Source organism: Chaetura pelagica, unplaced genomic scaffold, assembly GCF_000747805.2.
Source record: "Chaetura pelagica isolate M959 unplaced genomic scaffold, ChaPel_1.0 scaffold94, whole genome shotgun sequence".
NCBI lineage: Eukaryota > Metazoa > Chordata > Aves > Apodiformes > Apodidae > Chaetura > Chaetura pelagica.
The window spans coordinates 595,762-619,686 of NW_009952881.1; the positions used below are offsets into that span (position 1 = coordinate 595,762).

General features: G+C 36.7%; 1 protein-coding gene across 1 annotated transcript in view; it reads right to left on the bottom strand.

Moving 5' to 3' along the window:
- Nucleotides 1–335: 335 nt before the first annotated feature.
- Nucleotides 336–23,925, bottom strand: part of OTOG (otogelin) — a 96,689-nt gene continuing 73,099 nt past the window's right edge. The window contains exons 38-55 of the mRNA XM_009995393.1: nt 23,168–23,257; nt 22,607–22,790; nt 19,295–19,515; nt 18,253–18,391; nt 15,970–16,164; nt 14,884–15,096; nt 13,998–14,102; nt 13,522–13,632; nt 12,319–12,420; nt 11,771–11,869; nt 11,087–11,127; nt 9,895–9,970; nt 8,812–8,990; nt 7,936–8,040; nt 7,382–7,501; nt 6,727–6,772; nt 1,281–1,360; nt 336–536 (exon numbers count right to left, since the gene is read on the bottom strand). Of these exons, the coding sequence (XP_009993695.1) occupies nt 336–536; nt 1,281–1,360; nt 6,727–6,772; nt 7,382–7,501; nt 7,936–8,040; nt 8,812–8,990; nt 9,895–9,970; nt 11,087–11,127; nt 11,771–11,869; nt 12,319–12,420; nt 13,522–13,632; nt 13,998–14,102; nt 14,884–15,096; nt 15,970–16,164; nt 18,253–18,391; nt 19,295–19,515; nt 22,607–22,790; nt 23,168–23,257 (2,307 nt within the window). The remainder of the gene's footprint in view (nt 537–1,280; nt 1,361–6,726; nt 6,773–7,381; nt 7,502–7,935; nt 8,041–8,811; nt 8,991–9,894; nt 9,971–11,086; nt 11,128–11,770; nt 11,870–12,318; nt 12,421–13,521; nt 13,633–13,997; nt 14,103–14,883; nt 15,097–15,969; nt 16,165–18,252; nt 18,392–19,294; nt 19,516–22,606; nt 22,791–23,167; nt 23,258–23,925) is intronic.

Here is a 23,925-nt window from a genome sequence, read left to right on the forward strand (position 1 = left end):
CCTGACAAAGAGTGGGCCAGCCTTCCTGAACAAAATAGGTATTCTTTCCTCGAGGTGTCTCACAGGTCACTTCATTTTTTAAATTGGCACATATCACAAGAACCCTTAAAACAATCCCTGTGAAATGAACATGAAAATAAATCACAATACAAATTATGTAAAGCCATTCTTCAGAAATTTTGAAGAGACAAAACAAATTTTAGTTCTTTTGTATTTTAGCATTAAATTGGTAAAATTCAATGGATTGGGTATTGCATTTTTAATAGATAAACTACTCAAATTATCATACATTGGGAACAGCTGGGCTTGCTGTTTTCTTTCATGTTTGCTTGTTTTTAAGACCATTGGCAAGAACAATCTGTAGGCTCTTGGATTGAGTAGCTGACCCAGGTTGAATTACTAGTGCAAAACAATTGCACAGTTCGTCTCTGTAGGCCAAGCTCCCTGCAGCACTTGCAGAACCTTGCGTATGTGTTGATGTTGTAGTTGTAAATGCTTGCAGATGGGCACTTTCCATCACATGAAACAATGTTCACCTGGTAACAAACATGAGGAATAATCAGCAAACTGAAGCAGCTAGAAAATAAAGGTAGGAGTTCTCAAGAAAGTTCAAAAGACATTAGGTACTCAAATCCAATGGTAATGCAATTAAAGATGTGGAGCTATTTCCTCTAGCCCCTTATGAAATCCCATCATGTCTGAGTGATAAACTCGGAAGTACACTGCCCACAGTTTTATCTTACTGAGATTAATGATGACTTTTCTGTCAATTTCAGTAACAGCAGATTTTGTCTCTTAACAGACACAAGGAAACCATTTAAGTTTTGAATTTTTAAGTATTCATAACAACCTTAGGGTGAACACAGCACCAAAAAAAAACCTTCAGGACCTTTCTTCATTAAGTTGTTATTTAAATATTTACCCTTGACAGATGGAAAATTAAACACATCTGCAGCCATTTTAACTGTAGTATGTCACTGGCAAGATTCAGTTGTACTAGAATATATTCGCATATAAGAATTGCATAACTGAGTGAACTGAGACCTCTGCTTTGCACTAAATCAACATGTACCTAAAAGTGGCACCCACCTTTTTCTTACAAGACGAAAATCACAAAGAATTTAGGGAAACATTCAAACAAATGAAATGCAGAAACCTCTCTCTCTGTGAGAGAGATGCAGACAACAGCCTTACAGAATTTGTATTCTCTTTCTTCCTTCTTTCATTTTTTGTATTTTTTCTCCTTCTATTAAAAGAAACTGTCATAGTTATTTACTTACTGGTGTGTTACTCCTGCAGTCATTCTTGCGGATAGTCATCCTAACAGTCACCTTTTTGCAGAATTTTCCATCTTCCTTACCTGCACAAAATGGGCATGGATTGAAAAATATTAGCTCAACATTCTAAATATTTCAGAGACAAAAGTATTCATGGATGTTTTATGGAATTGAGACACAAAAAAGGAAAATAAGTCACCACACATACAAAACATTGGCAAACTGACATTATGTATACATTGTATCACTTCAAAAATCATTCTGCTTCATGCATTAAAATATGTCTCCTTCCATCTCAAATAAATTATTAAAGGTTCATTCTTCAACTCAGAAGCCTTTTAAGAGTAGGTCCACTGTCTTTCAAAAAATTTGGTAAATTTTATCAGCCCCTCCTGAGAGAAGGCTTGTTAATAACATGTAAAATGCATTTTCTAGGAAATAACTGTAACAAACTTTAATAGCAGCCATTTGATGAAGAATAAGGCGTCAGGGGGCTTTACATTTCTTTGTTTTTATTTAATAAGAAAAGAACACCAGTAAACAAATTAATTTTTTTATTTAAATTTCCATAAGCATTATTTCCACAAATTTTGTCAAAGTAGTATGTACAAAGTATATGGATGAAAAAAACCCATAAATCAATAAATTAGAGTTAAACTTAAGAAGGGAATCCTGAACATCTGAAGAAAGGAAAGCAGTTCAGTATAAAGTCCAGTTGTTAGGAGATCAGAAAGCATAGTATCTTCTTATAGTGATCCTCTCTACACTGAAGAAACAACATCACATTGCAGATCTGTAAGACAAATGAACAGTCCATTCCATTAAACAGCTTCCACAGTTTCACAACCAAATTTACACACCATGATGCAGTCCCACATGACTCTCCACTTAGGGAGCTATCACTGAATCACAGAATTGCCAGAGTTGGAAGGGACCTCTAGAGATCATCTAGACCAACTCCCCTGCCAAAGCAGGACCTAGAGCACATTACTCAGGGCTGCATCCAGGGGGAGGGTCTTGAATATCTTCAGAGATGGGGACTCCACAACCTCCCTGGGCAGCCCGTTCCAGTGCTTTGTCACCCTCACAGCAAAGAAGTTTTTCCTCGTGTTCAGATGGTACTTCCTGTGTTCCAGCTTGTGCCTATTGACCCTTTTCCTGTCACCAGACACTACTGAAGAGTCTATTTCCATCCTCCTTACATCCACCCTTTGGAAATTTATAAACAGTGAAAAGGTCTCCTCCCAGTCTTCCTCTTGCCAGGCTAAAGAGTCTGAGCTCTCTCAGCCTTTCCTCATAAGAGAGATACTCCAATCCCTCAGTCACCTTTGTTGCTCTCCCTCCACTGGACTCTCTCCAGTAGTTCACTGTCTCTCTGGAACTGGGGATCCCAGAACTGGACACAGTATTCCAGATGTGGCCTCACCAGGCAGACTAGAGGAGGAGGGGGACCTCCCTCAACCTACTGGCCACACTCTTCCTAATGCATCCCAGGATACCACTGGCCTTCTTGGCCACAAGGGCACACTGCTGGCTCATGGTTAAGTTATTGTCTACCAGGACTCCAAGATCCTTCTCCTCAGGGTTGCTTTCCAGCAGGTCAACCCCTAACATACTGATGCATGAAATTGCTCCTCCCCAGGTGCAAGACCTTCTATCTGCCCTTGTTGAACCTCATTATGCTCCTCTCTGTCCAACTCTCCAGCCTGTTCAGGTCAGGCTGGATGGCAGCACAGCCCTCTGGAGTGTCAGCCACTCCTCCCAATTCTGTACCACGAGAGAACTTGCGGAGGATACACTCTGTCCCCTCGTCCAGGTTGAACAAGACTGGACCCAGCACTGACCCCTGGGGGACACTGCTGGCCACAGGCCAGCAACTCACCCCTGCTCCATTGGTCATGACCCTATGAGCTCTGTCACTCAACCATCTATCAAACCACCTCACTGTCCACCCACCTAACCCACACTTCCCAAGTTTCTTTAAGAGGATGTTATGGGAAACAGTGTCAAAAGCCTTGCTGAAGTCAAGGTAGATAACATCCATTGCCCTCCCCTCATCTATGTTATAACAACATAGAAGGCTATCAGATTGGTTAAGTGTGATTTCCCCATTGTGAATCCATGTAGAGCACTCACAGAAACTTTCTTTTCACACTTGCTTAGGGAAAAAGTAAATTGAGAAATTAAGAAAAAAATTCTTTCAAAATAAAAAACTCACCATTATTTTATGTTCCTCATAATCCTATTCATATCCTCTCTTCTTTTACATTATACATGGAGTGTAGGATGGAGAATTCAGTGCAGCTGTGGCTATGACTTCATCCAGACTATAGTAAAAGTACATAATATCTCAAAGAAATAAATACATAATGTGTTTTCATGCATGTACTTTCATGTCCAGTGGCTGTTAATGAGCTTTACAATGTAATATACTTTCCCATGAACAACCTTACAGAACATGTGAGCATCATATACGTGTCATGTTATAATGAGATTCTTTTTCACGGTCTGTATGATCAAAAACCCTTGCTTGGTTTTTGTGTGGACTCATAACACCTCTGTCATTTAAAGTTATGTCAACAGGAAAGAGTAATACAGATTTCAGCATAATACTCCTAGAGTCACGAGTGTAATTTAACGATGGATATATCACTCAGTGATGTACAGCATTACAGTCAACATCATTTCTCTTACAGAAATATAGAGCTGCTTCCACAAAATAAATGTCAAGACAATTGCATTCATACCATGTTGTAATTAAAATAATTAACATGCTTTATTAAAAAGAAAAGAGATAATCTCAAATTTTCCTGGAGAAACACAGACTCGCTATTTTCAGCATACTGTCTGTGCCACTGGAAGCACAAGTATATGAGGCATCATCTGCAAAAATGCTTTTAATATAAAAAGCTTTAACAAGCAAAGCCATTAGTCTCTATGTTCTACAGCACTGAAAATTTAATGGAATTAGCTTACATTTTTTAACACAGCAATTTTACACATGCAGCAAGCTAAAGACTATGCAAGTGCTTACTACCAACAGTACATTGTTGGCTAACAACAATGCACCGCCCACACAGTGCAAAATGAAAATCAAAACCAAACCAAAATGTGAGCCACTCTGAACCATGAGCAGTTACACTACACTGCAGCTTTTGGTATAATTGGGTAGCATAAGGCCTGATGCTCCTATCAGGGAGTACATTGTTGGAAATCAACAATGATGCTGTTTGGGTTGGTCCTACTTATTTCCAGGAAAATGTACCTGTGTTACAGCTAGCATAGGCTGTAGGAGTGACTGGGCTAACAGGGAATGGGAGGAGCATTGACACTGAAGAACCTGGTAAGAATATTACATATTGAAAAGAGTACACGTTACAGAGGATTCCCTATCAGTATGAAACATTTTGGAGTTACTAGATTTTGGTGTATTTGAGAAAAGAATTCAACCTTCAAACGTCTGGTTATTACAGGATCACAGAATGGCTGAGCCTGGAAGGGACCTCTGAAGGCCATCTGGTCCTACCTCTATGCTCAGGCAGGGATCACTGTACCAGCAGCTCAGGACCATGACCAGGTATTACTTGCATTGCTAAGGTCAAAACTAGGAAGAATCTGATCAATGTTGTTATAACTAAGACAATCTGGTACCCTAAATTAATGTTGTCCTTTGGTGCTACAATAAAGAAATTGTGTAATTTCCTACGAGCAATGTTTATAAAAACTCTCTAGGTTTAGATGGAACTCTTGGCACTTAATTTTCAAATAGCACTTAAAACTGAAAGCAAAAATCTCAGTCGTTTCTAATGGTGAAGTACTTCAAAAGAAAATAAAAATTTGATAACCCTTCTCACAAAACATCTCACACAAATACAATCGACTAAGAGCTCTTATGTCAGATTTGTTTGAGCTACCTATAGAGGTATTATGTTGTATATAGACAGGTGTGAAATCAAAACTATGGATCTACTTGTAAAAGTATCTCAGAAGTCACTGGATTTTCCAAGCATTTGATTATACTTCGCAATGCACGCCTCAGACTAATAACTTACTTTTGTCTTAATTATTGAAGAATGTTGTTATGATCTTTCTCTAAGTACAGTAGCAAGATCTGCCTTGCAGAAAAGTAGCTGAATATATTTTTAATGGTTTTAATAAACTGTTCAGAAGCTGGTTTATATGGCTGCTAATCAAAACCAGATAATCAAAAACAAAATCTCAAAGAGCCTAAGGAGAACTGGCTACAGAACTAGGACAAGTGCTTCAAAGATAGGTCCACGTAAGTTAAAAAGCATGAAGAGATATTACTATTCCCTTACAGTGACCAGGAGCAGGAAAAAAAAGGCAGATAAACCTTCCACAGTTTCAATAATCTTTGTAGTACAAAATGTAATACATAATAACACTAAAGGGTTTTTCCCACTTGGCAACATATATCCCACTGCAGCAACTGTGCATGGGTACCCAATCTGGCAGTCATCATTGTTCCAAGTCCCATCCCACCCAGCAGGAAATACATGCACTTGTATCCAGCTCTCTCCCACATTTTATCTCCTACTATTTTTAGCTTTTAGGTCACTATTCCAGACACTTAGGCAAATTAAGTGAGATATTTGCACTTCTTAAAAGATAATACGATACTGCTCGATATAAAAACTCCTTTTCAGTTGCTTGTATAATTGCCAACTTCCAAGTATTTGAGCTTAAATTATTCAGCTTAGGTGTCTGTCCCAGTCTAAGTTTTTCATTATATTAGCCAAAACGTCTCAGCTATTTACCAGTGTGTTAATAAAAAATGTACTTAGTTCTTGATTTATATTAAGATATTAATATAATATTAATGAGAAGATATTCTTCAGAGAAGCATTTTATTTTTCCGCATAACCTTTAGTAGTGCTCACACAGATATCAAAACACATCTTGGCAATCAAGTAAGGGAGGATTTTTTACCTGTAAGTAATTTTAAAAGATACTGCCTGAAAGCTTCTAAACTATGTTTGTTAATGGAAGCTAGGATTATATTACAATCAGATCATTATTTACAGCATCAGCTTACAAACTGCATAGATTATCCTTAACTTTTACAAAATATGAAGATATTAATGTAAATTAAGCATGTTTTAAGGTGCCTTCCAAAACACAGGACTTTTTATATCTGCACTAACTAATATTTTGAGGAGTTCTACGTAAGAACTACTACACGAGGCAGCAATTTTAGTGAGTTGGCCAGACACAACCACTATCAGTGGAGTAACCCCTTCAATGTTAAAGTGCTTTCTTCTGATTTAACTCCACTAGTTTCAATGGTATTCACAGGTCTAACACTAGGAAAAGCACAACCTTTGAGATCATTGAATCAGGCTTCCGTGAAGGAAAGAATTAATCTAATTTCTAAGGTAACAACAAATCAGACAGATTTGTGAGGCAGGAATTGTCATTAATCACTTACATGTTTTGCAGCATCCTTCTAAGAATGGAACAACATAGCCTCCAACCTGACCAAGAGAGAAATAAAGAGGAAAAAACTTGGGATTTTTTCATTAATTCATTCCCATATATCTGCATTATTAAAAATATCTTCTGGAGAAAGCTCTGCAACATTTTTCATGCAAATACAGCACTGTGCTGAATGACTGAAGGTTTAGCTGAATGCCCCTATACAACACCAGCTATCAAAATGCCCCATTTGGGGAGGGAATGATGGTGTTAGGTCTGACACCATCTTGTGCTACTTAGATGAAACTCCTGACTTCTTTTACGGGCCATACTGACTACCAAAAACCACTTGATTAAAATTCAAAGCATGAAGAGATCTCATATAAATGAGGAGCCACCCATGCCCCAGAGCAGAGACTCATGGCTCTGTGCACTGTTGTAGCATGAAGACCTCCCCAGAGGGGGAAGAATAACTGCAGCTTTCTAAAAGGAGTTCAATTTTTTGATGTCCACCTCAGCATTTCAAGCCATGATGATCTATGTCTCTGCCTTAGCTTTTTAAGTTTGCTTAGAACAGCAAAAAACCTTTCACCAGCATTATATCTGAGACACACTCTGAAAAACAAATAAATCATAGCTGGAATGCAAACAATGTTTTGAACACTGACCTTCACACACTCAGTTTCATTAAAGGGTGGGCAGCCAACTGAAGAGGAAACTAGAACTGGTCCTACTGCTGTGTTAGTGCATTCGTATCTGATGCAGTTTGAAATCCAAACAGTACCAGGCTGTTAAAAAATTGTAAAACAGAATCTTTACTCAATGACTAATCAAAACCAGCATTTTAAGTGTTTATTATGTAATAAACTGATCTTGTCTGAATAAAAAAAATACTTATACAGCAAAATATAATTTAGATGCATGTTAAAGTTGTGTTTAAGTACAGAACTTCCAAGCCTGCTAAACATGTAACGCTGAACAGGTTCCAAAACAGTCAAGTTGATGATAATTCTCTGATATATCAAAATCCCATAATCTTTGTAGACAGCTCTATGGCTGACTCTTGAATACAGTAATGTTGCATATATGCAAAACTATTCCTAGTATTTGGCCAAATAAAGCCCGTCTTTCCATATTTCATATGGCAACATGTATAGAGTGTCTTATAATTTTATTGTTTCTTTGTGAATATTTCAAGGGAATAAGACACTTGTAAACTTACCTTAAAATTGGAAACTGTGCCATTGCTGAAAGTGTGGAGACAAGACGTGTTTTTACAGCTACCACAGCAAGTTGTTAAATCTTTTGGAGGCTGATAGACCTGGTTCTGCCAAAATCAAACATATTATTCCTTGTATAACAACATCTTGCAGAGTGACATTTTACTACCAATAACGGGCAGATTTTTTTCAGGCAGCTTATTAGAGAGATGGTTTTTAAATAACTTTCAAAACCGCACATCTTACATTTATGCACACTGAACATTCATGAAGCTTTTACAAAATACCTTTGATATTAATTGAAGTAAATGGAGACAAGTTCCAACTCAGAGAATAAACTGGTCTTTCTACTATTTCAGATGCATGTCTGATGGCTTACTTCAAGAACCACTGAAATTTTGACTATTTACATAACAGATTTCAAATAAGTATATCATTAGAAAAGGAATCTATATAATATTCCCATAGCAATGTATATTTTGTAAAAGGAGAAGGTCTCATTTGCTTATTTTATAGAGCTGTTTTTTGCCATATTTAAAGTTATTATTTTATTTATAATTAGTCTTCCCAAATCTTTCTGAGCTACCATCTGCATGGAATTTTTACCAGTTTGTTCATATTGCAGCTAAATTTATACAAGGATGCAAGGTGGCAACATGCTATAGACATTAATTTGTGTAAGATTTACATGGGGAAGAAAACATGAGTGACACTTCTATAAACATCTATCAGAACTGCAGGAGCACATCATTAGAGGGAGAACTCAGAGTTACTCCTTCCATCTTGTTCCTCTGACTGTAATCTACTCAACAAAAAACATCAAAATGCCATTAAGACCAGCAGTCACAATACAATGTCTCAAATTCTGAATTTCTTACAGCTTTGCAGTTGACAGCACAGTCTACTGAAGATGTATTTATTTGGTAATATTTAGTGGAGGGGTCAATCACATCTGTACAGTGAGAAATATGGCAAATGCCATCTGTACTGTGTTCCACAATTGTCTGACCAGGAAGCAGCACTCCTCTCTCATTACTCAGGCAAACTTTGTCTCTCACTATAAGGAAACACAAAAATAAACAGCATGCTGAGTGAGGATAATCAGCTTAATATGAAAACTCTGTTAAAAAAATGTTTCAAACAGTTAAACAGGAATGGAAAAAACTATTCTACTTCTTAAAGAATTATGGGTCAGATGTTAATTATCAGTCTGATGCTTCCCCACAATCATCAAATAATTTCAAATACAACCCTGCATGAAATCTAAATAAATATTTAATATTCTGTTAGCTGCACCACCAAAAGGACAGTCCAGGCTTCTTCAACTGATTTGCTTTGTAAGTCTACTTTGGGATAAGAAAAGTACCTGAGAAATAGATATTTCTCCCCACTGATTACTGATGGCACATAGGATGCCATTAGCTCAGCCATTAGCTGAGAAGACACACATCATCTTGTAGAAAGCTAGGCAAGCACAATCCCAACTCTGCTGGCCAACTGGTGCCCCACAGGAATTATTTTTTCCTGAGTTTCTCAGATGCTATTGGGCATACTCTAAGATTAATCTGCATGATGGTGAATGCTATCCTTGATCCTGTAAAGCACATGAGTAAGTCTATCAGCTCCTGAGTAGTCCCACAATGGGTTAGCAGGACTTTTCTTTATATGGACACTGAGTGCGTGTTTGAGTTTCTTGCTGGAGTCCTTACTGCAGCTTAGCAATATGCAGGCTGCTTAGTCAACACTACCCAGCTTTCCCAAAATTCTCTTTGCTATTTCACAGCACAGACCACCTGCTGCAGGAACTGAGAGAACACAAGGACAGGCCATTATCAATCAATTTTTTAGTGAGGGGTCCTGTTTTCTTGCCTTTCCTTACACTATTTGTGAATTACATTAGTTCTTTCCTCCTCAGTACCATGTTCAAAGTGAATGTTAAATTAAATTATTTTCTGACTTACCACATTTGTACCTAACACAGTTACAGATATTTTCTGTACTGTTCTGGAACTGTTCATCTATCTGAAGTTTCTGCCCCTAAGCATATAAAAGCAGAAAAGAAAAATATGAATTTACAGTATTTTTTTATTTGTATGATCCTTTCCTTCAGGATTTGAGTAGCAGTATCTCTTGCCCCTAGAAATATATTTAACCACTTTCAACACACACAGAGACATTAAACTTAGTAATGATAACCAAATGTTATTCTTTTTTACACTTCAAAAATAGGAATGGTTGTTGGTTCTGCAGCTATTTAGAACAGAAAAGACTAAGGCAGACCAACGATGAACTGCAATGGTTTGACTTTGTACAGGTATCTCCTGGCAGTGTGAAGTGTATTCTTACATGGAATACCTAATGCGTATAAATAGTATTTCAATACCACAGATGTACTTTTTAATTTTTGCCTGTTATTATTTATACATATGTATATTAAGATTTTTTTCTCCTAGTCTTCTGCAAGTCTTGATTTTTTATTCCAAATTTGCTTCATCTATAAAATGAAAGTACTAACAACCACGTCACAATGTACTTTGAAGTCTCTCTATTAAAAAAATGAGCACTATTTCCAATTTCTTCCTTGGACTCCAAATTATAATTTTTATAAATTATTCCCATTGCAGTAATATTTTCTGGATAAAATAATGAAAGCAAAATTAAAGCATACCAAGTACTGACTGAAAACCTAACCTTGCAATGCTAATAACCACCTTGTAATGCAGAACAAGTCACAAGGAAATACAGCTTAAAAGTTCTGCTTAGTCAGTGGTCTCAGTCTATGATATACGTTAAAATATTCACTATTACAAGAATATTAACAAAACATCGATCCTTTAAAGTATTTAGTTTTGACAATTTAAAGACAAAGTTTACCCTTGGCTGCATGAAAGTAGTTACATTCTACAAGTACTTCAGGGAAGAGTATGGTCAAAACCTCCAGAAATAGCAATGCTATACAGCCATTTTACTCTGAAAGATATTTAAACTTAACTGGCTTATTAAAAACTGTTATATCTTCTTGCAAAGCAATTAAAAATATTAAAGAGAAAGACATGGCATTTCATATTTCACTGATAAAACTATTAGTAAGATACTGATTATAGATTTATTAAGAAATTAATAGAAGAATACTGATGAAGATGAATTTCATACCAGGTCACACTGAGGTTTGGGGATTGTTTCACATGCACATTCTAAAACAAAATACAATAACAGAAACAATAGTTTAGAAAGTTCTACTATCATTTTCTTCAAACAACACAAATTCCAGATGTACAAGTCATCAAGTAAGAGTTCTGCTAGTTTTTGACATACACCCACCTGGGGAGTCCAGAATTGTGTTTGATTTTTATTCCATCCTAAAAACTAATATCAGTTTCTATAACCACCTTTCTTTATTACAACAATTTACGGCATTGTATCAACTGCAGAACATATTTTAAAAAAGGTGACCATCCTGTCCTCTAGCCTCCTTGCAATAATGACAATCATTACAATCAATATAAAGCAACAGAGAATTGTGTTTAAGGCATCAGAGATGTATGATATACCATCCTCTTCATACACTGTCAAATTCCTGCCTGGGAACCTAACCTTTCTTTTTAGCCATAAACAATTTACAAACTATTAAAAAATGTTAAGATTACCCTTATAAAGAAAAAAAACCAATCCTAAACCAGGCAGATTTAGAAGTTCTGTACCATGAGATGACTTTTCTATACTATTTGTTCATAAGCAGATCAAAATAGTATAACTGGCTGAAACCACACTTAAACCCAAAGCTCTTGTCAGTACTTTATTGTCTAAGGCAACTAAAATGAAAATCAGGCTTTTTACCACAAGTCCGAAAGGGGCAGCACTTCTCTGGGCTCCACACCTCCACCAAAGACATGCCCAGCATGCATCTGAACTCGGGACAACGATGTGTTTCACAAACTAAAATTCAAGGAAAGAAAGTCCAATAAACACAAGATTTTCATATTTTGATTAACGGAAATATGAATCAAGAGATAGTAAAATACTTATTAATAATAAGCACCTTCAGAAAACATCTTACTTAAAAGATTAATAATAGAAATGTAATTGTTAGCCATCAGGTAATAGTAGTGTGGAGTACAACTACTCTAGGCAAATATTTAAAACAGTTTTACATCTCCAGAATTTGGGGTCTAAAATTACTCACTTGTCTCCATGATACAGATCTTCAGATAATGCTTTAGGCACATGATGTTTTAGAAACAAAGGTTATCTATTCTGGACTATAGATGATAGCTTGCACAAGGGGAGTTGTATCTCTAGTAGGCCATTTCTGGCACTGAGCATCCACACTATAAAATTTGACACGTTTTCTATTATCTTAAATATCAAAATAATTTCAAACTTACTACACTGGTATGTAGGGCAACACCTCTCTGTAGTGTTGCCATCCACAATAAGAACTTCTCCTTCTTGACATTTGGGTATTTGATCAGAGCAAGCCCCACATGCTGCAGAAAAAAAATTATTTGAATCTAAACCATTTACAACTGCCCAGGAAACATGCCCATAAAAAGTTTGTCACAGATATATATGAAAGGGAACAAAGATACTCTGCATTCATTCCTTATAGGCCCACATTGTTTGTGAGCCAGATCACAAAAATCAGGATTTTCTCTCCCTTTCTGTTATGAACAATTTTGCTAGATTTTCCTACCAAGTCACCCTGTTGTTCTTAGGAATGTTCCTCTACCTGAATGATAAGATCTTTGATCCATAATAAAGGGCATCTCCTTTAATCCCGGTGTTATCTTCCCACATGAACACATATGAAAATCACAATAGGTACTTTCCAATAATTACAGGACAAACAGACACCAGGATGCTGTGTGGACAGCTAGAAGAGCTAAACACAGCAAGCACATTGCCATCACATGATCAAAGTGAACTGGCTACAGTAAATAACTGAAGTGCAATTCAATTTTTCTATTAATGCTCAAATTATTGCACATGAAGAGCTAATCAAGACAACCTGGCCTTTGATTCACAGGTATCTATGTGCAAAAATACAGTAAATTCAATAGAGCTTCACCATCACATTATTATCATACAGAAAACAACTGTATGGTAACATAAAAACTTCTATATTGATTGAAAAGTGCAACTTCATTACTGTATTAAGTCATTAAAGGCCAAACTCCAAACAGGACAAATACTCTCATATGGGATATTTACCATCAAATAAGATGGGCCAGAGCTGATACAATAGGATTTGAAAGCAAAAGCACATACAGTTTCTATCTTCTTTCAGATAACATATGCTGGCAGCCAGTCCACACACTGTACAGAGAGGCCCTCAACTACCTTATCCATGGACTCCACCACCACTCTTCCACATGACCCAAGAATGCTACTCAGTTGCACAAAGCTGTTTTGTAATTTGGTGATTGTTGCCATTTCTTATGTTTCATAAAATTAATGCCCATTCTTTAAACCACTTTCTAGACTTACTATGTTGAGAGAGTTAAATGAAATACAAGGGGCCTTAACTGGCAAGATAGTAGACATCATTTCATATGCAAAAATTATCTCAACCTGCCAGGATACTGTACCACATATATAGGAAATACAGCAGGTACTCTCCACCCGAGCAGCAATTAGTGTTTGATCATCTTGACAAACTGGCATTTGCTCCATTGGTTCACATTTTGCTGGATCACATTCTGAAAATAGTACAAGAGATTTATTTCTCTATGTGACTTTTAGTATTCCTCCTTTGCTACACTGTATCTCTAAGAAGTGGCAGTGCAGAGAAATACTACAAGATACTTTTGCAATACAAAGTACAAGTTTTTCTAGAGAGCAAAGACACATTCTCACCTGATCATTAAAACAAAACTCCATCATTTTATCTGCTCAAACTGGGGCACAGACTAACCCTGAGCTTTTAGATGAAAAAGAACTTTGCAAATGGCCATACTAACAATTATGTGTACACTAATTGCCTTTCTGCTTATAAGTTGATGCATTTCATTTACTGAATGACTTTTACAGCGTGAACTTTTTTACCTTTTCTAAAGAAACCTACCGCAAACATAGTGAGGACAACAGGATTCTTCATTGTAGTAAGTGACCAGCTTTTCCAAGCCATTACACTCGGGTATTAGGGGTTCACAGAGGCTCTGATTGCAAACTATTGCATAAAAGGAAAGAAATAAAAACCTTCTAAAATATCTCATCCATTTATAAGTCAAACATAGCAGTGGCAAGCATTATTTGCAGTCTGATATTCCAGATCTCCAAATAACAACATGCATATGAAAACCACAGCAAACTAGCAAAAAAAACCCTGAGGCAATATTTAGAAGTGTTCAGCATTTGCAATACTCTCCATAGAGGGGCAAAGATAAATCAGAGCTGAATCCTCACAAGAATTTAGAAATAAGTAAATAAATAAATAATGTGGAAAATTCACTGCAATGTTATCGCTGGTGGTCAAAATACAAAAACTGGTCGCAATTTCATTCTCAATATAGACCTTTTAAATAAGGATTAATTAAAAAAAAAAAAAAAAAGCTTTTCTATCCTTTCTTTATAGCTCACTTTGTAAATCAGATAAGCAATAATCAGTGGGTTTTTTTCTCAGAATTAGTTGTATCATTTATTTGCATTTGGATATTAAAAATAAATCAGTAGCCTGTACAGCTGAAACACAATTCACATCCAAATAAACACCATGTTATCTCAATCCTTGTAACACTTGTCCCCTCCCTCTACCTCTCCCCAAAACCTACAGAATATTGAACAAAATAGTACAAAGTTTTTATAGTTTTCTACATAATCTGTAAATTAAAACAAAAGTAATTTCCATTCACTTCAAAAGTAGAGTGTGTAACATGGGAAAAAACAAACACTGAGAAAGCATATCTGCATTTTCCAGAGGGCAGCATTCATAATCATTAAGGGATACTTACTACAGATCTTCTGAGGACAACATGTCTGATCACCAGGAATAAGTAAGGCCACTTCTGCAAATCGCTGACAGTCTAAACTTGGGATATCTGTACAGTTGTACTCCACTGGAATAATGGTCTCACTGTCAACACATTTTTGCATACAGCATCCGCCTAAAGAAGTTTTCCAGATCTCACCTACTGCATGAGGTGCTCCTGAGCTGTCTGTACAAGCTATATCAGGATAACAGAAAACAGAAGTAATTCCTTTTTACTTCAAATTTTGACCATCATTTTATTTAACAGAGCACATGAAACTATGAAGTATTAAAATCCCAGAGTTTTAAAGGCATCACCTAGCCCCAACATCCCACAAACAGATGAAAGAGGAGACAGCGTGAGACTTAATATATATATGGAAAAGCAAGACACTCAATAACCTCTAGGGGATCAGGGCCTCCACTTTGTTTTGTGTCTCCACTGCAAGGCTAGTCACTTAAAATCCCAATCCAAGCCTTTGTTTTTAAAGCAGTGATCTGAAGTTACTTTTGTATTCCACACACAGCAAAACCACTATTAATTTACAGTGTAATCTGATTTATAATAAACTGCATGTTTAAGGTTGGTGTTGTTAGCGTTAAGTATTGGTCCACAATTTGGTGTGCTCAGGCAGAACTGTAATGAAGATAAATATCAACACTGGCAGAAATAACAGAGAATGTATATATGTATTATTCAAAACGTGTAATTAACTGTTGCTGCACGTCTTTTGAATGCCATTTAGTATCAATAGGCTGGACCCTTGGCAAAGAGCTATGTGAAAAGGAGGCCAAAATCAACATACTTAGAATACTTGAATGCATAAATGTAAGCCAAAGCTTCCATATAAAAAAGCATCCTCCAGCTGAAAGGTGAGCAAAATTGTATGTCACAATGACTTTCCCTTCTTGCTCACCTGTACAGTTAATTTTTCTTGAATATCTAAAGTCCTCAACTGAATGACATGCAGAACCCACACAACATCAGGCCAGAACTCTACTTATTACTAATATAGTATCTGACCACCCACTTGCAGGTAATAAAGAAGAAAATCACATCCAAATATACCACATTTTTCTTCAGGAATACAGACAGCAGTGTGAGCTCGGTGAAGGATGGTCCCTCCAGCACAGACACAGCCTTCTGTCAGCACTGAGCAGGAGTCTGACTCCAGAGTTGCAACCTTGTTATTCTGGCAGCTATCTGGAACCTCACAGGCAGCTATACAAGCCTGATAGGAGAAGTTTTCAGAGCAGGGGAAGGCTAGGAAAGAAATAAACAAAACACTCATTCTGAAGTTGTGATCACATGAGGCAGTATTTAAGATATTCTTGTCTTCTTGTCTGCTTCCTGTGCTTGCCAATTCAGTAGGATCTACCAACCTAAAACATTCATACAGAACACTCACCTTGCCCATGACAAATTCAAACAAGAAGTTGCAAGACCTTTTACCTTTCTTCTTGTAGTAACATTTTCATTAGACTTGGGTCTGCATTTTGGCAGTAGCTTTCAAACTATGCAACCGTGTTGATCCAAAGTTATTTAAAATTCAAAACCATTTGCAAATATCACACAGGTTAACAACAGTGTTCTGAATCATTCTGAATACTTTGCAATGGCTAAAGAAAATGCAGTCAATACTACATGGTAAAGCCTTGACAACTACAAAAAATACACATAAAGGCAAATTCAGCATTGTTTTATGTAGAATAATAAAAAATGGGTTTAAGTAATTACTATATTTAATACATATCTACATTAATTACACTCTTGTGCAAATGCATTTTTCATTCAAAGAACACAGTCAAATTTAACATTCTTTAGACTACTAATGTAAATTCCTTGGCACGTTATGGGTGCATACAGGATTAGACCAAAAAAGCATCTGATTTTAATTTAACTTTTGCTGTTGAAAACTTAACATGACATTTCACAATTAACAGTGATTAAAGCTGCATAAATATAGCAAGCAGAGAATTGCTACAAATGCTAACAATGTAATTCTGCGAACTATCAAAATATAACAAATGTTATCATGTAATGATACCTAAATTTTCCAGCAACACCATCTAGAATCATGGTAATGAGACAAAGTCCAGTTTACAAAGAGACTGGTCAAAAATAAAGAAGGTTCCAGTTTAGACTTTAAAGATTAATTGGGAGAGAAGGCTGACTTTATTCAGATCCTCACTACTAAAATGGCCATAATGCTCCATAGGAAATATTAGAGCCTTGTAAATAGAGGAACTCAAGTTTTTAAAAAACCTATCTACAGCTTATCAACACTTAGTGACCACGATATCCAGATACAACTCCGTGGCTTTTCCTTGCTTGACACGCACCACCAGAGGTCACTGTGGTATAAAAATAAAGAGTGATGTGTCTTCATGATGGGTGGAATAGGTAACTATATTTAGAGATACACAAGGTCTCCTTTTAAACAGGTATTTGCCAGTGAAATCAATTCAAATTGTAGAGTTTTTATTTTTAAAAAAATTCTGGTTTTAAGGCTTAAGCCCCATGACTATTATTTGCAGGACAGTATAACATGCCTGCATGAAGCCTGAGCAAATGTACTCACCTTGGATCACTTAAAAAAAACCAACAAACACTTAGGATTTCTGTGTGCAGCAAGTTCTCTTATTTTGGGGCATCACACTTCATCAACATGTCTTTCCCTTTTCAAGCACTGAAACCACTGCATTGGGCTTTTCCTAGGCAACCACTGACAGCATAAAGAGATGCTGCAGTCCAAATTTTCTATTTACTGACAACTACAGATCCCATTTGGTGTTACCTGTTAGTATGTTGCTATTGGAGATGTCTTCTGCTAGGATACTCTAGCTCTCAGGTTTTACTCCTCGCTTTCCCTCTAATCTCAAAGGTGTTTCATTGCTCAATCCTTTCTCCAAAGACAGACTTCTGCAGCAGTATCAAACAGATATTGCCAATTCGAAGTATAACAGAACTGTTATACTCTGTGGCTTCCTCCTCTCCACAACTCACTTGCTGTGTTTAGCCCTATCACTGGCTAAAAGAAACAAACTCTACATTGCAAATCAGAAGATTTGCCTTATACAGTTAAGTAGATTATAAGCCAGAGGCAGGCTTCCAAGCAAGGTTCTTTAGCTTACATTTTCCATCTGTTTAAAGGCTATAATGATCATAAACCCTTTTGCACACTGCTTTGAATTGTATCATTAAAAATGCTGAATTTATTATCCTAATAATGACTTCCAAAATACGTGAGGACTCAAGGATCACTGGTATTTTCAACTTGCACTACCTCTTATATTAGACAAGTTGCATCTCTGTGAACACCAGAGGAAAACATACATGCAAAATACTTACGGCAGTAATCAGAGCTTCTCCATTCTATGCAAATATTAAATTTGTTGCACATTGCCACATAGGCAGCTAGTGAAATGCATGGATTTCGAATGTACTCAGTGTCTTGAACCCATATATCACAGAATAGCTCAGGTGGCACCTAATGAAGAAAAAAACCATACAACTATTGCACTTTCAAAGAGACACTGCTAGGTAGGAAAGTTACTGACCTTTTTAAATACCAGCTACAAACCGTTAAGCTAAACGTTCTTGGTTCATAGTAAGAAAGAGGGCACCAGCCTTCAGTGATTTACAAAGAGCATCTACTAGTATTTAAAAGTAAGGCTACCTGAATGTGACATCCTTATATTCCTCAGTTTCACCCCTTATAAGTGCCAAGGCAAAAACTAACAGTTTCTTCAACAGAATGCATAATTATTGATTGTTCCTTGTTCTTCCTTAACTCTATATTTTTGTCAGCTTTTGGCTTCCTCTTCATCAAACTCAACAATATACAAAAGGTTAAACAGTAAATGTACTCGTATGTTCACAAATAAACACTTTATTTGCACACTGTTTGTTATTTGCTTTAGGTGTGCTTTAAATGGCCTGTTCCACCCTCTCATCTCTCTAGGCTATAATTCCCTGTCTCTGGAGCCTTTAAGAATGCAGGCTCTCAAATTACCTATTGCAATTTGGAACTTGTTAAATTATTAAATGCTTAACAATTCACTAAATCCTAAAACTATTTTATTTTATTTTGCTCTACATCATGTTGATATTGAATTAGCTGAGACTGATTTATAAATAAGATGCTATTGTCAAAACTAGAAGATACATATTATGAATTATGAAAGCATTAGTTGCTTATTGCAACTCTGTTATCAAGCTGCCACACTCTTCAATTATTTTTACCTTGCAACCACAGATACCAAAAAAGTCTGTACCTCATTTCACAGATGTGGTAACATGTAGTTTCACATTAATGAAGCTAGAAAGTATACAAAGTTATATCAGAACTGCACCTCTCTCAAAATGTAAGCTTCCGAAATAGTTAACATACATAAGGATGACAGCTGCGGAAGGTCTGGTTCAACACCATTCTTAAGCACTCTGAACAGTCCATGACTGAGCAATTAGTCTCCTGATGCCTGTCTTCTCCGACATACTTTAACGTGTCTGGCACTTGCCAGCTGTCTATAAAAGCTGAGGGACCACTGCTTTTGCTTAAAACGGTCCTGTTGGGGAGCATCAGGTCATTTTCCAAGCTTCTATCACAAAAACCTGTGTATTAGCAGAAGAAAAAAGCAGGTTAACACCACGTGGTTCTTAAGTATGTTTGAAGTAGTATTTTCAAAAAAGTGTATTTTAACAAACTTATGCAACATACAATCATGGTTGGGGTTGGAAGGGATCTTAAAGACCACTTAGTTCCAACCCTCCTGCCATGGTCAGGAACACCTTCCACTAGATCAGGTTGCTCAGAGCCCTGTCCAACCTGGCCTTGTAGACTTCCAGGGATAAGGCATCCACAACTTTCCTGGGGAACCTGTTCCAGTGCCTCACCACCCTCACACTAAGTAATTTCTCCCTAATATCGCATCTAAATCTTCCCTCTTTCAGCTTGAAACTGTTCCCCCATGTCCTATCATTACATGCCTTTTTACAAAGTCCCTTCCCAGCTTTCCTGTAGGCTCCTTTCAGGTACCAGAAGGCTGCTATAAGGTCACCCTAGAGCTTTCTCATCTCCAGGCTGAAAAACCCCAACTGTCTTAGCCTGTCTTTATAGAAGAGGTGCTCCAGCCCTCTAATCATGAGTATCACAACCTGCAACAGATGTAGAAAGTCTTTGGGAGGATCAAAATACACAAAATTCAGAAAAATTAAGCAAAGCAAAAGTAAAGAATAGAGATCTACTGCATGCCAAAGAGCTGTTTGGAGAGCACACAAACTTCATCCCTTGGTTACACAAGCACTAAACAAATATGTATTTTTAAAATGGTTGCAAAGCACCTCTGAGTATACAAATGAAAACTGTATATGTTTCAGGAAACAAAATTCCCATAAAATAACAAGATGCTTATCTACTTATACTTCTAAGCAGTCTTAAGCATCTATTGGCTTAAGAGCTACCACAAAGGTGCATTCAGGTACACTTGCATTATCACTCAGCAAGATAAAAAAAAATCAAACTCCTGTATTCAAATCTCAGAAGGCAGCATCACGTTTAAACTAAGGTAGTTGGCAATTTTGAAACACTTTGAAGCAAAGGAAGCAACATATGAGGAGTGACTTTAGTCAACACAGAACATAGAAAGTGGTACAGTAGTCTCCTCCAGAAGGTCCTCTAAGACCAGGTGCAAAATGCAGAATGATGGATCAATCCCCCATTCTTTCTTCCTAACTACAATTTCTGAGACGTCTGTATCAGATTTATAGAACATTTTATTCTTAACATCTCCACAAACCTGCATGGCAATTCTAAATCTTTATCTGTGCAAAACCTATTTGTGAATTTAACCCTTTTCTAACTGGTCTGTTTTATCGTTTTTCACAATTCTTGACAACATGAGCAAGCCATTGACAATCAGTGATACAGCAACAGGGATTCACAGAGTAAAACAGCTCTTGAAACTGTAACCATTACTCTACCAAACATGTTTCTGGTCGAACTTTTTGAGGTTGTGAGTCTATGTAATATAAAAATGAAGTACTTGATGGTTCTGACAGACTTCAAAGGATTGCTGTCATGTCTGGGAAATCTTTGTTTCACCTCTATTACACATTGACAAGGAGATTTAACTCTAAGCAAAACTAAGGCTTCACATTTGGCTTTGTGGGATCACCAGTTTTGCTACAGAGCTGTCTGTGCTCCCTTCCCAAATCCCTCATCTCCCACACCAGCTGCCACATTTGCCTGATCCTTCCACTATAAAAGACACTGTTGCCTCTGACACAGATTCTTCCAAAGGATGTTTGTTCCTGTAAAACTGTAATGGCGTATTCAGTATTATCATTTCCAGGAAGTTGAGAAATCAGGATCTATCAATACTGCAATTCAGCTAAAAGGGATCCAAGAAAGCTCAAACACAAGAAGCAGACTAAAACTGAAAACACAGGAAATCAAAGCAGACCAATTTACTCTGAAAAGATGCAGTAGAAACAGCTGATTTAAAGCAGGCTCTGGTGAGTTGCACCAGACAGCACTATGCAGGCAGACTTAGGTAGAGAATCCCAATCAGAGATGAACAGCAGAAAAATACAGTATATTTTCTGAAGAATCTGTACCTGGTACATCATCCACAAAAATTTCTTGTCATCTAGTTAATAAAGTGCCTTGTAAATCAGAAAGGTAACATATCCAATTCTTGCTGTAATCAAACATGTCAAGGCAAAAGAGACTTTCAGGATAACTTGAATCAGCCCTACTGAAAAATTAAGTATTTCCTTTCTTGTTTCTGTTAGATCTAATTACAATAACAATTAGCCAAGCAGAGCAAGAACGATGTTGAAAACAAAGGTTAAGGCAAACTACAGATAATAATCCGATTTCAAAGTGGCAGTAAACTCAAACTCTCTTGCCTTGTGAGAAGCAAATTGTCTGCAGGACTTGGAACTGGACTGAGCTATCACTGGTATTTGATACTGAGCTACAGGCATTACAGGCATTTGACCTTTCTGAAACTGGGAAGATATCCACTGTAATGATATGAACTCTATAACCTTGGTTTCCAGCTCCAATTTACAGCAGATAAATTTACAGATTCAGGTATCACAGCAGGGATTTACATCAACAGATATGTGCTTGCAAAAGCTATAACTTACTCAAGGCTGTGCTTTTTAGAATGAAAGAAACAAGGTGAAACCATTTAGCAGACCTAACAGTGCAACTTGATGGTTATTTAACCCACTCATATTAAGAGATTCCTTCTGAACTGTTTCCTCCATCAGATAAACTAAGCTTATATCTCTCCAGTTAACATTTCCTGTGAATTCTGACCTTTAGAAATCTAAAATAGTACATATTGCTTCCTATCAGATGGATACCCATCACTAAACCTGTATATTATCTTATCTGATATTATGGATTTATGCCTCTGTTCATTATTTGAATTTGGTTACAGCAATCATGTCTTTTGACTCAGATTACAGTCAGAAGCAAAAAGTTATTACTACATGGATAGGTATTAAACATTATTACAACAGTTAATAAAAATAACAATAATTTAATTTTAAGATTATCTCAAACTATTCCATGATCTTCAATAACTCCCTTGGATCACATACTGCAAAAGACAGCTTATATAACCAGGAAAATGTCTCCCCCTAGCAAAACACCTGAATGCCTCTGTGTCTTGCACTACTCTATACTTACCGCATAGTCCCAAAGCTTTCCATTCCTTGGTTCTATTAAACTCAATTATCATCACTCCTGTGTTATGAAACCACTGAATTCTGATTTTTGTTGGGGTCTCAACTGCATACTTGAAGCCTGAATCCTCAACTTTGTATCCGTATTTTCTAATAGTAGGCCAAGCAAATCTTGAATTTACTGTTATCTAAAATATACATAGAAAAGAGGTTAAATGTCAGGTACCAAGTGCTGTAGCAGGACAAAGGCCAGATTCCAGACAACTTAGTCATCTAAATCACAACTACTTTCCAAAAGAAGTCAGGCTTACCTCCAAAAAGATAATAAAGGTACTAAAGAGACTAACAGTTTATGTGCTTTGCTCTGTGGCTTACCTCACTAACTGTCCTTGTATCACAATTTCACTCTTTGAATTTACTAGCATTTTACTAAATTACACAGTTGGAGCAACGAATTATATGACCTATAGTGTGGTACTCTTATCTTCAGTATCCACATAAGAACACAGCTGAATACAGAACTAAAATGCTATCTAAAAGGCAAAGAAACCTTCAAAATACTTACTTTTCTACTTAAACGATTGATAATAATTTGGTTTGTTACATAAGTTAGATTCAACATTGCCAAGCACAAGGAAGTGGAATTCGAATCATTCTATGGAGAAAGCAAAAAAACATCAACCACAGTCATGATGTGCAAAATCTTTATGCATTAGCTGCTTATTGTTTTTAGGTACTGGCACATTAAGTGTTTTTGTGGAGTATGTTTTTGAGAGGAAAACTGCTGCTGATTGCAGTCTTGCAAAAAAACCTAACAAAATATTGTGATCTCACTGTGTTCAGCAACTGTGTTGTAACACCAGATCTTGAAATTACAACATAATGGTTTCCAGGAAAAAAATAAAAGAAATACATATGGCAGATTAGCTCTTTGTACACCGGAAAATATGAACTACATACGTGAAGGTGAGTAAGAATGAAACTGGAAATGAGAAAGCTATATGATATATGTACAGTACAGAAGTAATGGATCAGAAATACATGCATACTCCCTGAGCTACAAGATGCTGAACAAAACAGAAAGCACTGACTACAACAGGAAAATTAACCTGAAAGCCAGATCAGATCTCCTTTTTCATAAGAAACGTATCGAGATTCTGGAATTAACTTCCATAAGGTACTAAATGGGACTGAACTTCGTGATACATGGACATCAAAATAGCTTTCACAGAAGAGCCTGGAGTTTAAAGAGTTTTGTAAAGGCTCACAAAATATTAACTCTTCATGACAAAAGTCCACCTACACTACCCACTAGGACACCCA